This window comes from Notolepis coatsorum (assembly GCF_963971535.1).
Source record: "Notolepis coatsorum genome assembly, chromosome: 8".
Lineage (NCBI taxonomy): Eukaryota > Metazoa > Chordata > Actinopteri > Aulopiformes > Paralepididae > Notolepis > Notolepis coatsorum.
The window spans coordinates 107,665,876-107,683,371 of NC_140172.1; the positions used below are offsets into that span (position 1 = coordinate 107,665,876).

At 47.9% G+C, this 17,496-nt stretch overlaps 1 protein-coding gene across 1 annotated transcript; it reads right to left on the reverse strand.

The window, feature by feature from the left end:
- Positions 1 to 891: 891 nt before the first annotated feature.
- Positions 892 to 4,242, reverse strand: gpr119 (G protein-coupled receptor 119; the record flags this gene model as incomplete). The annotated part of the gene is made up of 2 exons (XM_084320495.1): positions 892 to 1,538; positions 3,741 to 4,242. 2 exons carry the CDS (start codon positions 4,240 to 4,242, stop codon positions 892 to 894), a joined length of 1,149 nt encoding a protein of 382 aa, XP_084176621.1.
- Positions 4,243 to 17,496: the final 13,254 nt, after the last annotated feature.

Genomic DNA, 17,496 nt, shown 5'->3' on the forward strand with positions numbered 1-17,496 from the left:
AATGCGTGTCGGCTTCTGTGTCATTGATAGTTTGCAAGTGAAAGTGGGATGATGTGGATGATGCTGTTCGAGGTGATGATTTAGGGAGACGCAGAGGAAGACTTCGCTAGAAGCACCTACATGCCCTGCGCGTCATGCGTCCCACACCAAATGTCCATGTATGAGTGATCACTATTTCCCGTGGGATGAAAGCAGTGGTGGAAGAAGTACACAGTTCCATTACTTAAGTAAAAGTAGAAATACCCAGATAAATTAGTACTCTGGTAAAAGTCCTCCATTCAAATTCTACTTAAGTAAAAGTTGAGAAGTATTTGCTATTGAATATACTTAGTATGCAATGCATTCTACATGACGTTTGTGTATTCCAGTGCTTGGGGAGCATTCAAACCTTGATCCATTGACCTCTACAGGTTATGTTAAAGTGGTATGTGGTCCAGTTATGCTGCTCTGATTACATCCTCTTGAAGTTGTTCTTCTAGTAGTAATAGTACAACTAGTAACAACTAGGAACTGATGCGTTAAAATAAATGTAGTGGAGTAAAAAGTACAATATTTTCTTTGAAATTCCGTAGTTCCGTAAAATTAAAATACTCACGTAAAGTACAAGTAGCTAAAAAATTTACTTAAGTACATTACTTGAGTAAAAATACTTTTTTCATCACTGGATGAGAGAAGCTTCTTCCACTCGGACTGACTTTGTTTCACATGGTCCCGCCAGTCTGTTTTCATCTGTCTGGGTCAGTCAGTATGACTTCACAAAACGCAGTGCGAAGACGGAGAAAGTACAAAATTACACTAAGCTTAATCCTTAACTCGATAATCCACCATATGGCGCCGTCAGAGTGTTCAGCTTGATTATTTCCCCCCGCTTCAGTCCTATCCCTAAATCACTCACAGGGACCCTGAGGCAGACAATGTACGAGTCTCGTTGTTTGAAGAAATGTGGGGCAATAGCACAGGGCTGAGGGGATCCTCCACTGGAGTAACAGCCTGGCACTGCACAGGCTGTGGGTGACATCTCTGTGTGACGTCCAGTGGCCCAGGACGCATTATCCTGTTCTTTAAAAGGGAAAACGTGGCCCCTAACTGCAGACGCACCTCCTTCTGCCACAGGGCGTATACCAGGGGGTTGATCAGTGAATTGGACAGCCCCAGGAGCCACAGGTCATTTTCCAGCATTTGGGTCAGATTGCAGCTCTCGCAGAAGACCTCCACTATGCACGCCACAAAGAAGGGACACCAGAGCACTGAGAAACAACCCACCAGCACCGCCACCGTCCTCAGGGCCTTGACGTGGCCCCAGTACCGGTGGTTGCTCTGCTGCTGGGGCGCCACGGAGCCCGTCATCGGCCTCACTTGCTGCATTTGCCTCTGGTGGCCGCAGGCGATCTTCAGGATGTCTAGGTAGATGTAGATGAACACGCAGAGGACAGGGAAGAAGCACACGCAGAACACCACGATGATGCCCACCCGGCGGATGACAGCGAAGAAGGTGCAGAAGCCGTTGTAGTTTTCTTTCTGGAGTTGTTGCACCATGACTGAGAAAGCAGAGGAGGACATGGGCCGGATTATTAGCCTGCTACAACAGTTTCCCCTGGCTGCACATAATGTCTAGCACTTTCAACTCATATTCACTCAAACTCGTCACATGAAATCCCAGGGCACAGTAACCAATGCCATTAACACATTAATTGCCAATGACGAGTATACTCGTTATAGCCTGCCAATCGAATTCTGCCAACGAGTATACTCGTTATTATGATCGTTATTTCTTTTATTCGCTATTTCCATTCATAATTCATCCTGCTGTGCTGTGGACATGTGTGGCACTCTGTCTGAGACCGCAACGGTCCGATACCGCCGCCTAATGCCTTGCCTATTGTACTCGATTTGAAACGATATGGCCTTGGTGTCTGGGCCGAGCTGCAGCGTGGGGGCGGGGTCTAAACACTTGGGCAGGGCAAGCGGTTCTAACAGATGCACCTACGAGACCCCCCCCCCCGTTCATCTTCACGGCTGGATAACGTTGGACACATGATCGAGATCAGTACTTGGAATGGCGATCAGATAATTGGATTATTCTTTTTGCAGTACATCATAGACAAGGTAAGGATTATATGTTATCAATCTTGCATTGATCCGATATTTTTTCCCCGCGATCGCAGCGTGTATCTGTGTGTGTGTGTGCCGGTGTTCCGTTGGTTGCGATCAAAGCATGCATGATGAAACATAATACCGATAATCTAGCGTTGATTTCAGATTGATTATTGATCCAGGCAAGAAATGGCACGATTTATAATGAAATGCAGTAAAACGCTGTTTTGACGTTGTTTCCCGGGATTACACAGAGTCACTCTAAAACTATACTCATATTCACCACGGTATAAAGCGGAAATGTATGTTTTTTGCATGTTGACCGGAAGAAACTCACTGACAATCGACGTTGTTATTAGATCCATAGCTATAATATTTAATATAGTGTTAGCACTACAAACACCGGCATCTACCCCTATTTCATTACAGCCCTGGCACAAACGGCCATACGCCCACAGCGACCTCTGGCGTCCAATGTGTTAAAGAGCAATTACACATGTCAAAAATAAATCTGTAGAGAGACTGCCATCTAATGGTTAAATGCATGCAATTGCTATTGCAATCTAGTATTGGCTACCTGGGAACCGAGGTCAGCCAATAGCAGAACACGACGAGCAGATTGTAACTAGAAAGATCTCCACCAGATGGCAGCATAGAGCAATGCAAGCAGATCACCCTGCATGAAGCAGGGCTGGAGTAAACAGGAAGTGACAGACATTATTTTATTTTAAAAATACCCAACCGGAAGTCTTAGCCATTAGTGGCACTTAGGTTCCAAGCACGAAGAAGTAACAGAACAGGAAACAGGAAGTGAATGACAGATGAAGAGGCAGACTCATTCTGACTGTCTAGTGCTAATGCTTAATGCATAAACAGTTAGTGAGTGACAGACAGAGGCACAGACAGAATTGTTCTTACCATCTAGCGCTAGCATGCTAATGCTAATAACTATAATTGGAGAGCGGTCAGTGTGGCATGTATGGCATGTTGTAAACAGGTGCCACAGAGCTGATTACCAGTGATCGCCCCCTTGCGTACAAATTGTGTAACTTCATACTGAACATGTATTTCAATGGTCAATGATAGAAATTCATTGGTCGTTGATCTAATTATGTTAGAAAATTATATTTTATTATAGAAAATATTCCAGAATTCAGGTAAAATATCCAGTATCCAGCCTATGTGCAACATTTCATCCAAATTGTGGCCAGAGTCACACACAGACTCACAGACACATGCAACCAATTACATGATCTCACCCCAGGCTTCTGCCTGGTGGAGATAATAACAATAGCATACACTTTTACATTACATTTACATTTAGTCATTTAGCTGACACTTTTATCCAAAGCGACTTACAAGTTCTGTACGACAAGTCATCAGGAAGGGCACAACTCTATCAGCTGAGTAACAATGTTCATCAAAGTGTTGAGTGCTACAGTGTAGGTTAGTATATTAGGACAAGTGCATGACAGTAAGGTTAGTTAGGGTTAGATATATATATATTTTCTTTTTCATTTCAGATTAAAAATGGTCTAATGCCATTAGAAGGCAGTCTTTCTACAGATTTGTTGTTGGTGTGTAGTTGCTCTTTAAAATAATCCCCCTCAGATAGCTGATTATCTATCTTTCATCTCTGGTCCCACCTGGCAAGAAGCCCACAGTAAAGGAGCTGAGCCACAGCGGCACCAGGGCCCCTACCACGGTCCCGTTCCCAGAGAGCTGCGAGTAGCGCAGGGGCAGCTTGATGGCCACATAGCGGTCCAGGGAGATGAGGAACATGGACATGATGGAGGCTGAACAGGGTGAGATGACGAACGCCATGCGTATGAGACACCTGGTCCTGTCCTGAACAGAGGACGGGGAGGTTGAGGGAAGGCTCCCGGTGATATGGCCGCTCACGGTGGTATTACTATCGGAGCAACCGGTGCTACTTCCATTGTTGCCGCCGGTGTTGCCGCTGTCGCTGAAGTCCTCCGCGGCGATACCGGTGATGGCCAGACCCACCAGGGTGTCGGCCAGAGCCAGGTTGAGGACAAAGCACCAGCTCTGGCTGCCTTTCCTGCGCACCAGCTGGAGCAAGGCGGACACCACCAGGAGGTTCGTGGAGACGATGAGGCAGGAGGCTACGCTGAGGATCCAGCCCATTACCCATGGCCCCAGGACGCTGTGTTGCTGCTGCTGGACGCCATACGCTCTGACGCAGGCCATGGCTTATGGGTGTCTAGTCGAAGACTTTACAGTCACGCACATCCACCTTTCTCACTTAAGCTGGACAAAGATAAGATAAGAGACCCGCATAGAGCACTTCCCGAATATGTCGATAGGTCTGTTGGCCCCCGAGATGAGTTGAGAGATGAGTTGAGAGATGTCGGCTTCTTCGTTTCCACTTTAATGATGTGTAGTAATGACAAAAATAGCCACGCTGTAGTGAGAGGCTCGCCTTCAGCCAAAAGGCCATGAAAACATCCAGCTATCCAGTTGAATCGCATGTATCCGCTGCGTGAGGCACGGTGTGTCATACTCCAACAGAAGCAAAATAAATGATGTCCACTGACACATACAGTACATACATACATGTGTGCTGTTGTAGAGAAACCTGTTAGTTTATCCATGCACCCCAGTGTGTTTCCATGGTGATCTCAGCCAAGACTTCTTAGATTATAAATAATCTTTAAAAAATATATAATAAAAAAATTATAAATAATAAATAATAAAAGTAAAGTACTTCGGAAATATAATTCAAAATCCAGTTCCAAAACGTCCACTTAAAGATAATCTCACAAGATTATTCATCAAAGCCCTTTGATGAATCTCCATGAAAAGAAACATGAGAAAAAATATAATCGATACACATAATATTATTATCAGCAAGTCCTACATCTCTCATCATGCTCTCGGTGTGCCTTCGCCTCCCTGGAGGGCAAAGTACTCTGTGGAAGGGCCTGGTGTGACCGAGGTACATCCCAGCCCTAAGCCCGCTGTCTCCTGGCCGTCTTCCCAGTCCCATCTCTGAGTACCGAGTGCAGACATCCGGCAATGATGGGGCCATTTTCCACTATGATTCACCACACAGAATCTGGGTAATGACGCTCACTCCAGAGGCTGTGAACGTCACCTGGCATAAAAACAGCATCTGGTGCTGCTAGGTAGGCTTAGCGACTGACTGTGACAAAAAAAAAAGAGAAAGATGACAGAGATGTTTTAGAACTTCCCTAGGTTTTTCTAGAGACGTGGAATCAACAAGCGGATGACAAGAATGAGATGATGAATTCAGTTGTCAGTATATTTCATACATGCAATTAGAATTTTAAGCATGTTTCTTTTTAATTAAGCCCTCACCCTCTCCTTTCCCTGTTGTTGTTCTCTGTGTTTGAACAAACCGTGCAGAAAGGATAAGTGGTACAGGGAAGGTGTGTGTGTGTGTGTGTGTGTGTGTGTGTGTGTGTGTGTGTGTGTGTGTGTGTGTGTGTGTGTGTGTGTGTGTGTGTGTGTGTGTGTGTGTGTGTGTGTGTGTGTGTGTGTGTGTGTGAGTGAGTGAGTGAGTGAGTGAGTGAGTGAGTGAGTGAGTGAGTGAGTGAGTGGGAGAGAGGGAGAGAGGGAGAGAGGATTTAGTTTTAGAGGTTAGAGGAAAATATATATATTATTATTTCAATCATTCTCACATGTACAGCAATACAGTAAGAACAGGTACTGAATTTAAGCAAGTATACAATAAATATATACTAGGTGGTTATCACGTCTGCTTTACACGCAGAAGGTCCTGGGTTCGAGCCCCAGTGGAACCACAATATTTGCATGCTTGGTTGATATTTGAGTAAACTAATAAGCAGTCCCACTCACCGATAAAAGTCCGAAGAGTAGCGGTAGGTGCCGTATGCAGCCAGGGAACAAGCAATCACAGGGTTTGTATTTGACTGAATGAAGGCTAACCTTGCAGCTACTGTAGCATGCACCTAGCATCCTTTGGCTACTACATCTAGCCCGCATGGCCAACCCATGGAACCCCAACGTTACCTCTCCATTTGGTTTGAATCACACATTGATAAGTAGCAAACAAGGAAGCCTCCTGACAAAGATAGTTGATACATTCACTTTGACTTAAGTTACCATGGATGTTGATATTTTCTCTCATCATGCAATGAATTCCTGGCAATGGCATTTAAGTAACAGTAGGAAAAAGATGATTTCCGGTTCACCAGCCAACAGCTCCCCTCCACCTAACAAGCCTGGAGCATGGATAAATCCGCCATGTGTGTGTCTGCACATGGCATGGATGTGAGGCTTGTGGCTAGCTAACATATGCTTAGTAGCTAGTACTACAGAGAAAATACTATGATAATTTCTGGCGACATTTGCTCATAAAATTATTAGTTAATTGTCTTAAGTCATAGAAAACATTGATATGTGGTTCCATAGTGTAGTTGTTATCACGTCTGCTTTACACGCAGAAGGTCCTGGGTTCGAGCCCCAGTGGAACCACAATATTTGCATGCTTGGTTGATATTTGAGTAAACTAATAAGCAGTCCGACTCACGATAAAAGTCCGAAGAGTAGCGGTAGGTGCCTTATGCAGCCAGGGAACAAGCAATCACAAGGTTTGTATTTGACTGAATGAAGGCTAACCTTGCAGCTACTGTAGCATGCACCTAGCATCCTTTGGCTACTACATCTAGCCCGCATGGCCAACCCATGGAACCCCAACGTTACCTCTCCATTTGGTTTGAATCACACATTGATAAGGAGCAAACAAGGAAGCCTCCTGACAAAGATAGTTGATACATTCACTTTGACTTAAGTTACCATGGATATTGATATTTTCTCTCATCATGCAATGAATTCCTGGCAATGGCATTTAAGTAACAGTAGGAAAAAGATGATTTTCGGTTCACCAGCCAACAGCTCCCCTCCACTTAACGAGCCTGGAGCATGGATACAACCGCCATGTGTGTGTCTGCACATGGCATGGAGGTGAGGCTTGTGGCTAGCTAACATATGCTTAGTAGCTAGTACTACGGAGAAAATACTATGATAATTTCTGGCTAGATCTGATGATAACATTATTAGTTAATTGTCTTAAGTCATAGAAAACAATGATATCTGGTTCCATAGTGTAGTGGTTATCACGTCTGCTTTACACGCAGAAGGACCTGGGTTCGAGCCCCAGTGGAACCACAATATTTCCATGCTTGGTTGATATTTGAGTAAACTAATAAGCAGTCCGACTCACCGATAAAAGTCAGAAGAGTAGCGGTAGGTGCCGTATGCAGCCAGGGAACAAGCAATCACAGAATCAAATCAAATCAAAACAAATTTATTTATAGGGCCCAACAACACACGTTAATGTCCCCATGGGCCGTACAGGTCTTCTTTAAACAAGTCAAGAAGACAACATAACAATAAGTCAAGAACAGAACAAGAACACCATAGGGTCCAAACATTTTTTAGATGAATGCAAATAAATGAAAGAATGCAAGCACTCCCAGACATACCCCACGCGAAGGTAAGGAAAAACTCACTAAAACCTAACAATAGGGAAAAAAGCTCCACAGGCAATGTGGAGGAGAGAAACCTTAGAAGGGCCGTTCAAGGGGGGATCTCCCTTCTTAGATGTCGGTGATAGTAGTGTTGCAGACGGACAGTTGGTAAGCATGCACTCATGTGTGTGGTGAAACACAGATGAGTGCATGCAATAGCAACTGTACATTTTGAAAAATTAAAGATAGAGCTAATAGCGATAGCAACTGAACATTTTGAAAGATTAAAGATAGAGTTGATAGCGGATCTATTTGAGGCACAGGGGCGGCGCAAGAGGGTCACGTCCTCCCCGTCTTAGTCACGGGACATTCAACACTCCGGTCGTTGCTCAGGGACAGCCGGAGACAGGGGGAAGGGGGGTGGCGCAGAGAGGGTCGCGAACTCCCCGACATCATCGCGGGACATCCGGCACTCCGGTCACCACTACGAGACCTCCGAAGACAGGGGGGCACGCAGAGGGGGTCGCAATCTCCCGGCCTTCGTCACGGGACGTCCAACACTCCGGTCAACACTCCAGGACAGCAAGTCATAGGAAGACAGGGAGACGGGACAGGCGTTAGACAGCTCATGAGATTGTAGTAGGCGGACATAGCAATAGATACAAGTGGTAGGCATATATGTGAATGGAGTAGATATATGAAGTAAGCGTATTATGTGAATAGAATAGAAGTACTTAACCCAGCAATGAAACCGCGTTGACTGTTAATCTGTTAACAGTCTGTTAATCAGTTGACAGGACCACGGACAGACGGCGGTGAATAACTGATCCAATGCCTCGGAGGTGCATGTAGAGCAGTCACTACAAGCTTGGCCAAGACCCCGAGGCATCCATCACCTTGGTCAGCGCCAGGGGACGGGTACTCAGAGAGAAGGGGGAGGGAGGGGGGGGGGGGGGGGGAGAGGGGGGGGGGGGGGGAGAGTTAGAGAGTTCCCATGTTTGTGGTGCTGCAAAGGAGCAGACATGTAGTACCCTGTAGTGCCATGTAGTACCCCGTAGTGCCATGTAGTACCCTATAGTACCCCATAGTGCCATGTAGTACCCCGTAGTATCCTGTAGTACAGGGTTTGTATTTGACTGAATGAAGGCTAACCTTGCAGCTACTGTACCATGCACCTAGCATCCTTTGGCTACTACATCTAGCCTGCATGGCCAACCCATGGAACCCCAACGTTACCTCTCCATTTGGTTTGAATCACACATTGATTGGTAGCAAACAAGGAAGCCTCCTGACAAAGATAGTTGATACATTCACTTTGACTTAAGTTACCATGGCGGTATGTTGATATTTTCTCTCATCATGCAATGAATTCCTGGCAATGGCATTTAAGTAACAGTAGAAAAAAGATGATTTTCGGTTCACCAGCCAACAGCTCCCCTCCACTTAACGAGCCTGGAGCATGGATACATCCGCCATTTGTGTGTCTGCACATGGCATGGATGTGAGTCTTGTGGTTAGCTAACATATGCTTAGTAGCTAGTACTACAGAGAAAATACTATGATAATTTCTGGCGACATTTGCTGATAAAATTATCAGTTAATTGTCTTTTTTTTATCTACTTTTCTCCTTTTTCTGTGATTTTTCTCCCATCCCAATTTACCTCTCGTGCCAATTCTCCCTCCCATGTCCTGATCGTTGCTCGCATGTGCCCCCCACTGGCCAGTCATAGGGAGGATAGAAGCCCATCACATGTCCTCTCCGATACATGTGGAGGCAGCCGGTCACATCTTTTCACCTGCCAGCGTGGACTCTCATTGGCGAGGTGTAACGTGTGGGAGGCTCACACTTTCCCCGCCATTTCCTGTCTTTTGCTGTGCAGGCGCCCTGACCGACCTGTAGGAGTCGCTGTTTACAACAATCAGACTACCACCCATCGACTCCCCTCCCGCTGGCTCTGCCAATTGAGTCAGTATGACGGCCGGCCCAAGCCGGAGGCAATGCTGACAGCCTGATTCGATACCGGTGTCTCTTGCGTTGGTGACGAGCGCAATGTCCGCTGCACCACCCAGCGGCCCTATTAGTTAATTGTCTTAAGTCATAGAAAACATTGATATGTGACTCCATAGTGTAGGTGGTTATCACGTCTGGTTTACACGCAGAAGGTCCTGGGTTCGAGCCCCAGTGGAACCACAATATTTGCATGCTTGGTTGATATTTGAGTAAACTAATAAGCAGTCCCACTCACCAATAAAAGTCTGAAGAGTAGCGGTAGGTGCTGTATGCAACCAGGGAACAAGCAATCACAAGGTTTGTATTTCACTGAATGAAGGCTAACCTTGCAGCTAGCATGCACCTAGCATCCTTTGGCTACTACATCTAGCCAGCATGGCCAACCCATGGAACCCCAACGTTACCTCTCCATTTGGTTTGAATCACACATTGATAAGTAGCAAACAAGGAAGCCTCCTGACAAAGATAGTTGATACATTCACTTTGACTTAAGTTACCATGGATGTTGATATTTTCTCTCATCATGCAATGAATTCCTGGCAATGGCATTTAAGTAACAGTAGGAAAAAGATGATTTTCGGTTCACCAGCCAACAGCTCCCCTCCACTTAACGAGCCTGGAGCATGGATACAACCGCCATGTGTGTGTCTGCACATGGCATGGAGGTGAGGCTTGTGGCTAGCTAACAAATGCTTAGTAGCTAGTACTACAGAGAAAATACTATGATCATTTCTGGCTACATTTGCTGATACAATTATTAGTTAATTGTCTTAAGTCATAGAATACATTGATATGTGGTTCCATAGTGTAGTGGTTATCACGTCTGCTTTACACGCAGAAGGTCCTGGGTTCGAGCCCCAGTGGAACCACAATATTTGCATGCTTGGTTGATATTTGAGTAAACTAATAAGCAGTCCGACTCACTGATAAAAGTCCGAAGAGTAGCGGTAGGTGCCTTATGCAGCCAGGGAACAAGCAATCACAAGGTTTGTATTTGACTGAATGAAGGCTAACCTTGCAGCTAGCATGCACCTAGCATCCTTTGGCTACTACATCTAGCCTGCATGGCCAACCCATGGAACCCCAACGTTACCTCTCCATTTGGTTTGAATCACACATTGATTGGTAGCAAACAAGGAAGCCTCCTGACAAAGATAGTTGATACATTCACTTTGACTTAAGTTACCATGGCGGTATGTTGATATTTTCTCTCATCATGCAATGAATTCCTGGCAATGGCATTTAAGTAACAGTAGGAAAAAGATGATTTTCGGTTCACCAGCCAACAGCTCCCCTCCACCTAACGAGCCTGGAGCATGGATAAATCCGCCATGTGTGTGTCTGCACATGGCATGGATGTGAGGCTTGTGGCTAGCTAACATATGCTTAGTAGCTAGTACTACAGAGAAAATACTATGGTAATTTCTGGCTACATTTGCTGATAAAATTATTAGTTAATTGTCTTAAGTCATAGAAAACATTGATATGTGGTTCAATAGTGTAGTGGTTATCACGTCTGCTTTACACGCAGAAGGTCCTGGGTTCGAGCCCCAGTGGAACCACAATATTTGCATGCTTGGTTGATATTTGAGTAAACTAGTAAGCAGTCCGACTCACCGATAAAAGTCCGAAGAGTAGTGGTAGGTGCCTTATGCAGCCAGGGAACAAGCAATCACAAGGTTTGTATTTGACTGAATGAAGGCTAACCTTGCAGCTAGCATGCACCTAGCATCCTTTGTGTTACAAAGGATCAGATTAAACCGAATATATATATTTATTGATTGATATATATTGCATAATATTTGTATATCGTTTGATATCCCTTGTATATTCCTTGTACATATACACGGAATATCCCTTTAGCCTAGTACAGACCATAATATTTCATTCTCCTATTGGACAGCGGTCCACAGGCGCCAAGGCCATGCCTCCAAAGTCAGGTTCAAAGTCACCGCCGGGGACATGCCTGGACAAGAATGGTATTGCGCAAGGATATGAGACAGGAATAAAGCTGGTACTAGTTTATTCACCTAAGCGTATAAATACGGCGCAGGTGAATACAGAAGCACTTAGTCAGAAGTCTTAGTAACTAAAGTTGAAGCCTCACCCACGATACTACGTGCGGTGAAGTATGGCCTGTTTGGCCCCAAATAGAGCATTGAGACCGCGTGCAAATTAATAACTGAAGTGTCAGAGTTTGGCGCTATACCGTCGAGTGCGACATATTCTATTAAGTCAGTAATAGTCTATTTGTGTATAGTGTATCGTGCGGCTAAAGTTCTACAGTGACCAGCATCACCAACGTTTTCCTCGTATCAGCTAGAGTGCTTATCCAGGCTGGGCTGCTTTCATGGCGCTTTCACCCGAGGGGCCCTAGACGAGGACCGTGTGGACATGTACACTGGATTATCTACCCGACGACTGCATAGCCCTTTTCGGCTGGATTATATTTGCTTTTGGTCCTGTAATTAATGGAGCGGAGAATCGCCGACGCCCACAAGTGTGTGGGATTTACCCTGTGAGGAGCCACGTCGAGTCTGCCCCTCAGAAGCCTGAGGCAGGCTAGCTTTCTTCCCTGTGGAGCTACAGGCTACGGAGAACAGCTGTATTCGTCTGTGGATCAAGATCTTATTGCACCATCTCCCGTACTCGGAGTCTCCTTATCATCGTTGACCCAGACTCTATTACCGACAGATCCTCTACCCTTGCTGGCTTACAACCGGGGGGACCCTTCCAGTATCTCCCGCTATATTACTAGTGTACCATAGATATAATTCCCTAAGATTCAGGTTGTATGATTACCTCCTGCGTAACCAGAGAATGGACATTCGTTATTGATTTGCCTACGCACATTCCTTTGCCTTATAAGCGCATTCAAAGTGAAGTAAAGAAAGTATATTATGTACCTTTTGCTGCAATAAATACTTAATTACAACTTTGTGTGGAACCGATTTCATTGTGGGGAAGTGTTCATCATTAAGATACCTATGTTCTGTATGGCCAGTAGAATGTACATAAAGACGGTAGTGGTTTAATGATACCATACTTATCAATACAGTCAGGGAATTGTACCCCTCAGTTACAATTGGTCCTTCGAGCCGGATGGTAATTAGCGTAATATTAATATAGTGGTATTAATATTGACATGGCCAATGATGAACACTCCACAAAACGGTTCTCCTAAAATAGATCGCCCGCAGCGTAGACGGCAGACACCTCAGTACTTAGAGGATTACGTTGCCAATATACTACCTAGCTTTCTACAGACGGTAAACGCGGAAAAAGTAGATAGTAAAATTATGTCCGACCCTATCGACCAGGCTACCCCGCCAATAGAGGCCCTAGTGGGTTCTAACGTAACTGACCAAGCTCACGGTGGAGACCAGGGGGGACCCGACATGACTTTACCCCCCGCCAAGACCGAAGAAGTAGTCCCCGGAGAGCTCCAGGATAAAGACAGCCCTCCAGGGATGGAACTCGACCCACTACAAGAAGAGGCGAGCACCCCGGAGATGGATCTCCTCGACTCGCCACAGGAGAACGGATCTCCAACGAGTACTACCAGGAGCGGATCACCTCAACCAGCGTCTTCCCCCAGCGAGGCGGACAAGATGCTGGCACAGGCCTTCCTCGCCAGCCTGGCAGCCTCAACAGAGCGCGATCGACTCCAAGCACAGACGCTTAGTGAGCGCGAACATTCTTCCATGGAAAGAGAACGCCTTCAAGCGCAGCAACGGAGCGACGAAGATCGTATACGTCTAGAGATTAGACGCCTTCAGACGGAAGAGAATATGGGAAGAGACCGGGCCGAAGCCCAGCGCGCCGCCGCCGAAGCCCAGCGTGCCGCTGCCGGTGCCCAAAGAGAAGCAGAGCGCGACCTCGCTCTCACCAAGCGCGAAGCCGAGCGCGACCGATTACAAGCGCAGATAATGGAGCAGCTGATCACCAGGGCAACACCCCCTCCCTCCGCACGGGGCTCCAGGGCCTCGTCAAGACAAGGGTCAAGGGCACCCTCCCCTACCCGATCAAGCGACCCTGAGCCCGACCACCAGAGAGAGCCTATACCCCCCTCCGAACCCCTTCCCCGACCGGTCCAAGCGAGACCCTACAAGGAAGAAACGGTCTACACCGCGGAGAGGCTAAATAGATGACTACAGGATCTAGATGACCTGCCAGAGGAAGAAGAAGAGGGAGAGGAGGAGAGTCAAGCCCAACAGCAGCACAGTACTCCACAGGACCAGGAGGTCCAGTACAGCCCAGGCTTTACCCCCGCGGCTCTGCGCTACAGACCCCCGACTCAATTCACGGGTGAGCTTGACGCACGACCAGCCCCGAGGAACAGCACCTGGATACGCGGGCCATGGTATCCAACAGGTACCAGCCCACCAAGAGGCGTAAGAGGAGACTCGCCTAGGAGGCCTCTCTTCCAACGCTCACCGATGTGCCAGCCATCCATGGCATCATACATTGGCACACCGACGTTCCCGGACTTCACACACGAGAACAGAGCACAGTACACAGAGCTACGAATGTGCTTAGAGACAATGATGTCCGATGTAGCTGATGAACCGTACAAATATGCTATCCTACTGAAGCACCTCAAGGTGCCCCGAGCGCACAATATAGCGCTGGCTTATGCCACCTCTACTACCCCATACACCGCGGCTCTAGCAGCACTCGACCAAAGATATGGACGCATATGGGACTACGTAATACAAGAGATAAGGCATATTGACCGCCTACCCCCAGCCACAGACAATCGCTCACTAGATGACCTGTCTATCAAGGTACAATCCCTGGTAGGGATGCTGGGGGCGCAAAGAGAAAAGGGTATGCACGAACTGTACGCGAACTCTAATGTCGAGAGGATTTTAGAGAAGCTTCCGCCCGCCCGACAAGAGCGCTTCAGGCGGCAAAGAGACCACCGTGATCCTAACGGTCCCGAGCCATCCCTCCTAGACCTAGCCGACTTCCTGGCGAGAGAAGTCAACAGCCTACGGTTGGATACGTTCATGCGGAGCACACCAAGCTCCAGAGAGGGACCTAGGAGAGCAAACGATGGCCGCAGATTGGTGACCGTCATGCACCAATCAGAATCAGTAAGTCCAACCGACGCTGTTACCGATGTGCGCGCAGTCACATGGCAGCTGATTGCCGCTTAAAGAAGAGGTGTAGTCGGTGTGACGGAGCCCACTTAGACGTCCTACACGACAGTAACAGAAGAAAGCCTGCACCCTCAAGCAGCACAAAGGCAAGTGTTATGTACATTGACCCCGCCAGCAGCGGGGGCGCCCGGGTGCTCTTAAAGGTGGTCCGCGTAACATTGAGTTACCAAGACAAGGTCATGGACACTTACGCCGTCCTTGACGACGGGTCAGAGAAGACCCTTCTCCTCGCGTCCGCCGCGGCCCAGCTGGGGCTGCGGGGGAGCGAAAACCAGATGACGATTCGGACAATAAAAAGATATCTAAAGACGATAAAGGGCGAGAATGTCTCCTTCACTATCGCAGCAAGCGGGCAGCCAGAGAGACGGTATAGGATTACTAACGCTTTCACCAGCCAAGAAATAGGCCTGTCGCAGTACACCTACCCCATCGCCAAGCTGATGGATAAATATGTGCACCTGCGTCAACTACCTATACCGCTCATAGACGGTGCCACCCCGACCCTGCTGATAGGCTCCGACCATGCAGACCTCATCGTCCCGATGGACCGGGTCCACACAGGGCCCAGAGGCTGTCCTGCAGCAGTCGAGACCCGCCTAGGATGGACACTACAAGGCCCCCTCGCTAGGTCTCTTAACCGAACAGCAGCCACTAGCTGCCTCCACTCCAGAGTGACAGAAGAAGACACCACCCTCCTACAGCATGTCGAGAGGCTATGGACACTAGAGACAATGCCCTTTAAGAACGAAAAGAAAGACATTCGTTCCATGGAAGACATTTACGCTATAGCCCTCCTCGAGCAGGGGACAAAGAGAGTCAAAGTCAACGGAGTGATGAGATACGCAACTCCACTCCTGAGGCGAGAGGGTATGCCTACCTTCCACGCCCCAAAAGAAGCGGCGGAGCGGTATCTATTGAACACAGAGCGGCGCCTAGCCAGAGACCCCGCTCAAGAGACTGTGTACCGCGCTGAGATTAACAAGCTAATCACAGCGGGACACATAAAGAAAATTGACATTAAAGAGGCCGATCAGACGACCGAATCATGGTACGTGCCGCACCACAAAGTCCACCACAACGGCAAGGATCGTATTGTGTTCAACTGCAGCTACCAGATCGGATCACAAAATCTGAATAAAGAGCTCTTGCCCGGCCCAACACTCGGCCCCTCTCTACTAGGCGTGTTACTACGTTTCCGCCAAGACAAGGTGGCCATCAGCGGCGACATCAAAGGGATGTTCCTGCAGGTGAGACTAGTGGAGGAGGACAAGCCCCTGCTGCGGTTCCTATGGAGAGAGAGGATCGGGGACGAGCAACCAGCCATCTATCAATGGGAAGTCCTCCCTTTCGGAACCACATGCAGCCCATGCTGTGCTACGTTTGCACTGCAAAAACACGTTGCAGAGGACCCAGCAGCCGATGAAGAGGTCCGACAAAGTGTAGGAAATAGTTTCTACGTGGACAACTGTCTGCAAAGCGTCTCGACGCCAGAAGAAGCCGAGGCCCTTCTACTCAAGCTCCGCGCCTCCCTGATCAAAGGCGGCTTTGATCTCAGGCAGTGGGCCAGCAGCGACCCGCAAGTATTGCGCAGCCTCTCCCCCGAGGACAAGGCAGCAAGCAGCGAGACCTGGATGGCGACCATCCCAGGAGAAGCCCAAGAAATGACATTAGGACTAGTCTGGCGCTTCAAAACAGACTCGCTCCATTATAAACACACACCCCTGACCAAGGAGCAGGGAAGGTCGACTGCACTACCGACCACAAGACGGAGTGTATACAGAACACTCGCCAGACAATATGACCCGTTGGGATGTATTCTACCTTACACCACCAGGGCAAAGATGATTGTAAGAGCGTTATGGGACAAGGACCAGGGCTGGGACGACCCCATACCCGAACACCTTGCATCCACATGGAGAGAGTGGGAGACAGAACTCAGCTCACTCCCAGGTGTCAACATACGCCGCAGCTACTTCCCACCCACAGTGAGGCCGGAGACGTGCCAGATGGACCTGCACGTCTTCAGCGACGCCTCCGAAGTAGCCTACGGTTCGGTGGCCTACTTGCGTGCCCGAGAGGAGGGAGGAGAAATACATACTGCCTTCATCCTGGCTCGCTCAAGAATAGCCCCACGCAAGCAACAATCTATCCCGCGTCTAGAGCTCTGCGCAGCCCTAGCAGGAGCGCAACTCGCCACGTTAATCCAACGTGAACTCACCATCCCGGTGCAAAGAACAATCTTGTGGTCAGACTCCACGACAGTACTCACATGGATCCGGTCTGATTCGTGCAGATACAAGGTCTTCGTGGGAGTCAGAGTCACAGAGATTCAAGATTTAACAGAAGTAGCAAGCTGGAGGTATGTGGACACAAAACACAACCCAGCTGACGTCATCACCCGGGGAATGTCCCTGGATGACCTCACCCGTCAAAACCTATACAGTGACGGGCCAGAGTTCCTCAAGCTCCCGGAAGAAGAGTGGCCTACACCCACCCCACGGGAAGCGAGTAAAGAGGAGGCAGAGAACAAGAAATCTATGTTCTGTGGATTGACCACACTCGTCTCCACAGACCCAGACATAGACGATTGCCTCACCCTAGAGAGTGCGCAGCTAAAGACATTCCTGTGGCACCACCCAGAGGTTCAGCTCACTACTGACATTACTGCAGCTGACTACGAAGAAGCAGAACTTCTTCTCCTACAACAAGCCCAGAGAGACTCGTTTCCCGATGAGCTAGACTGTCTACA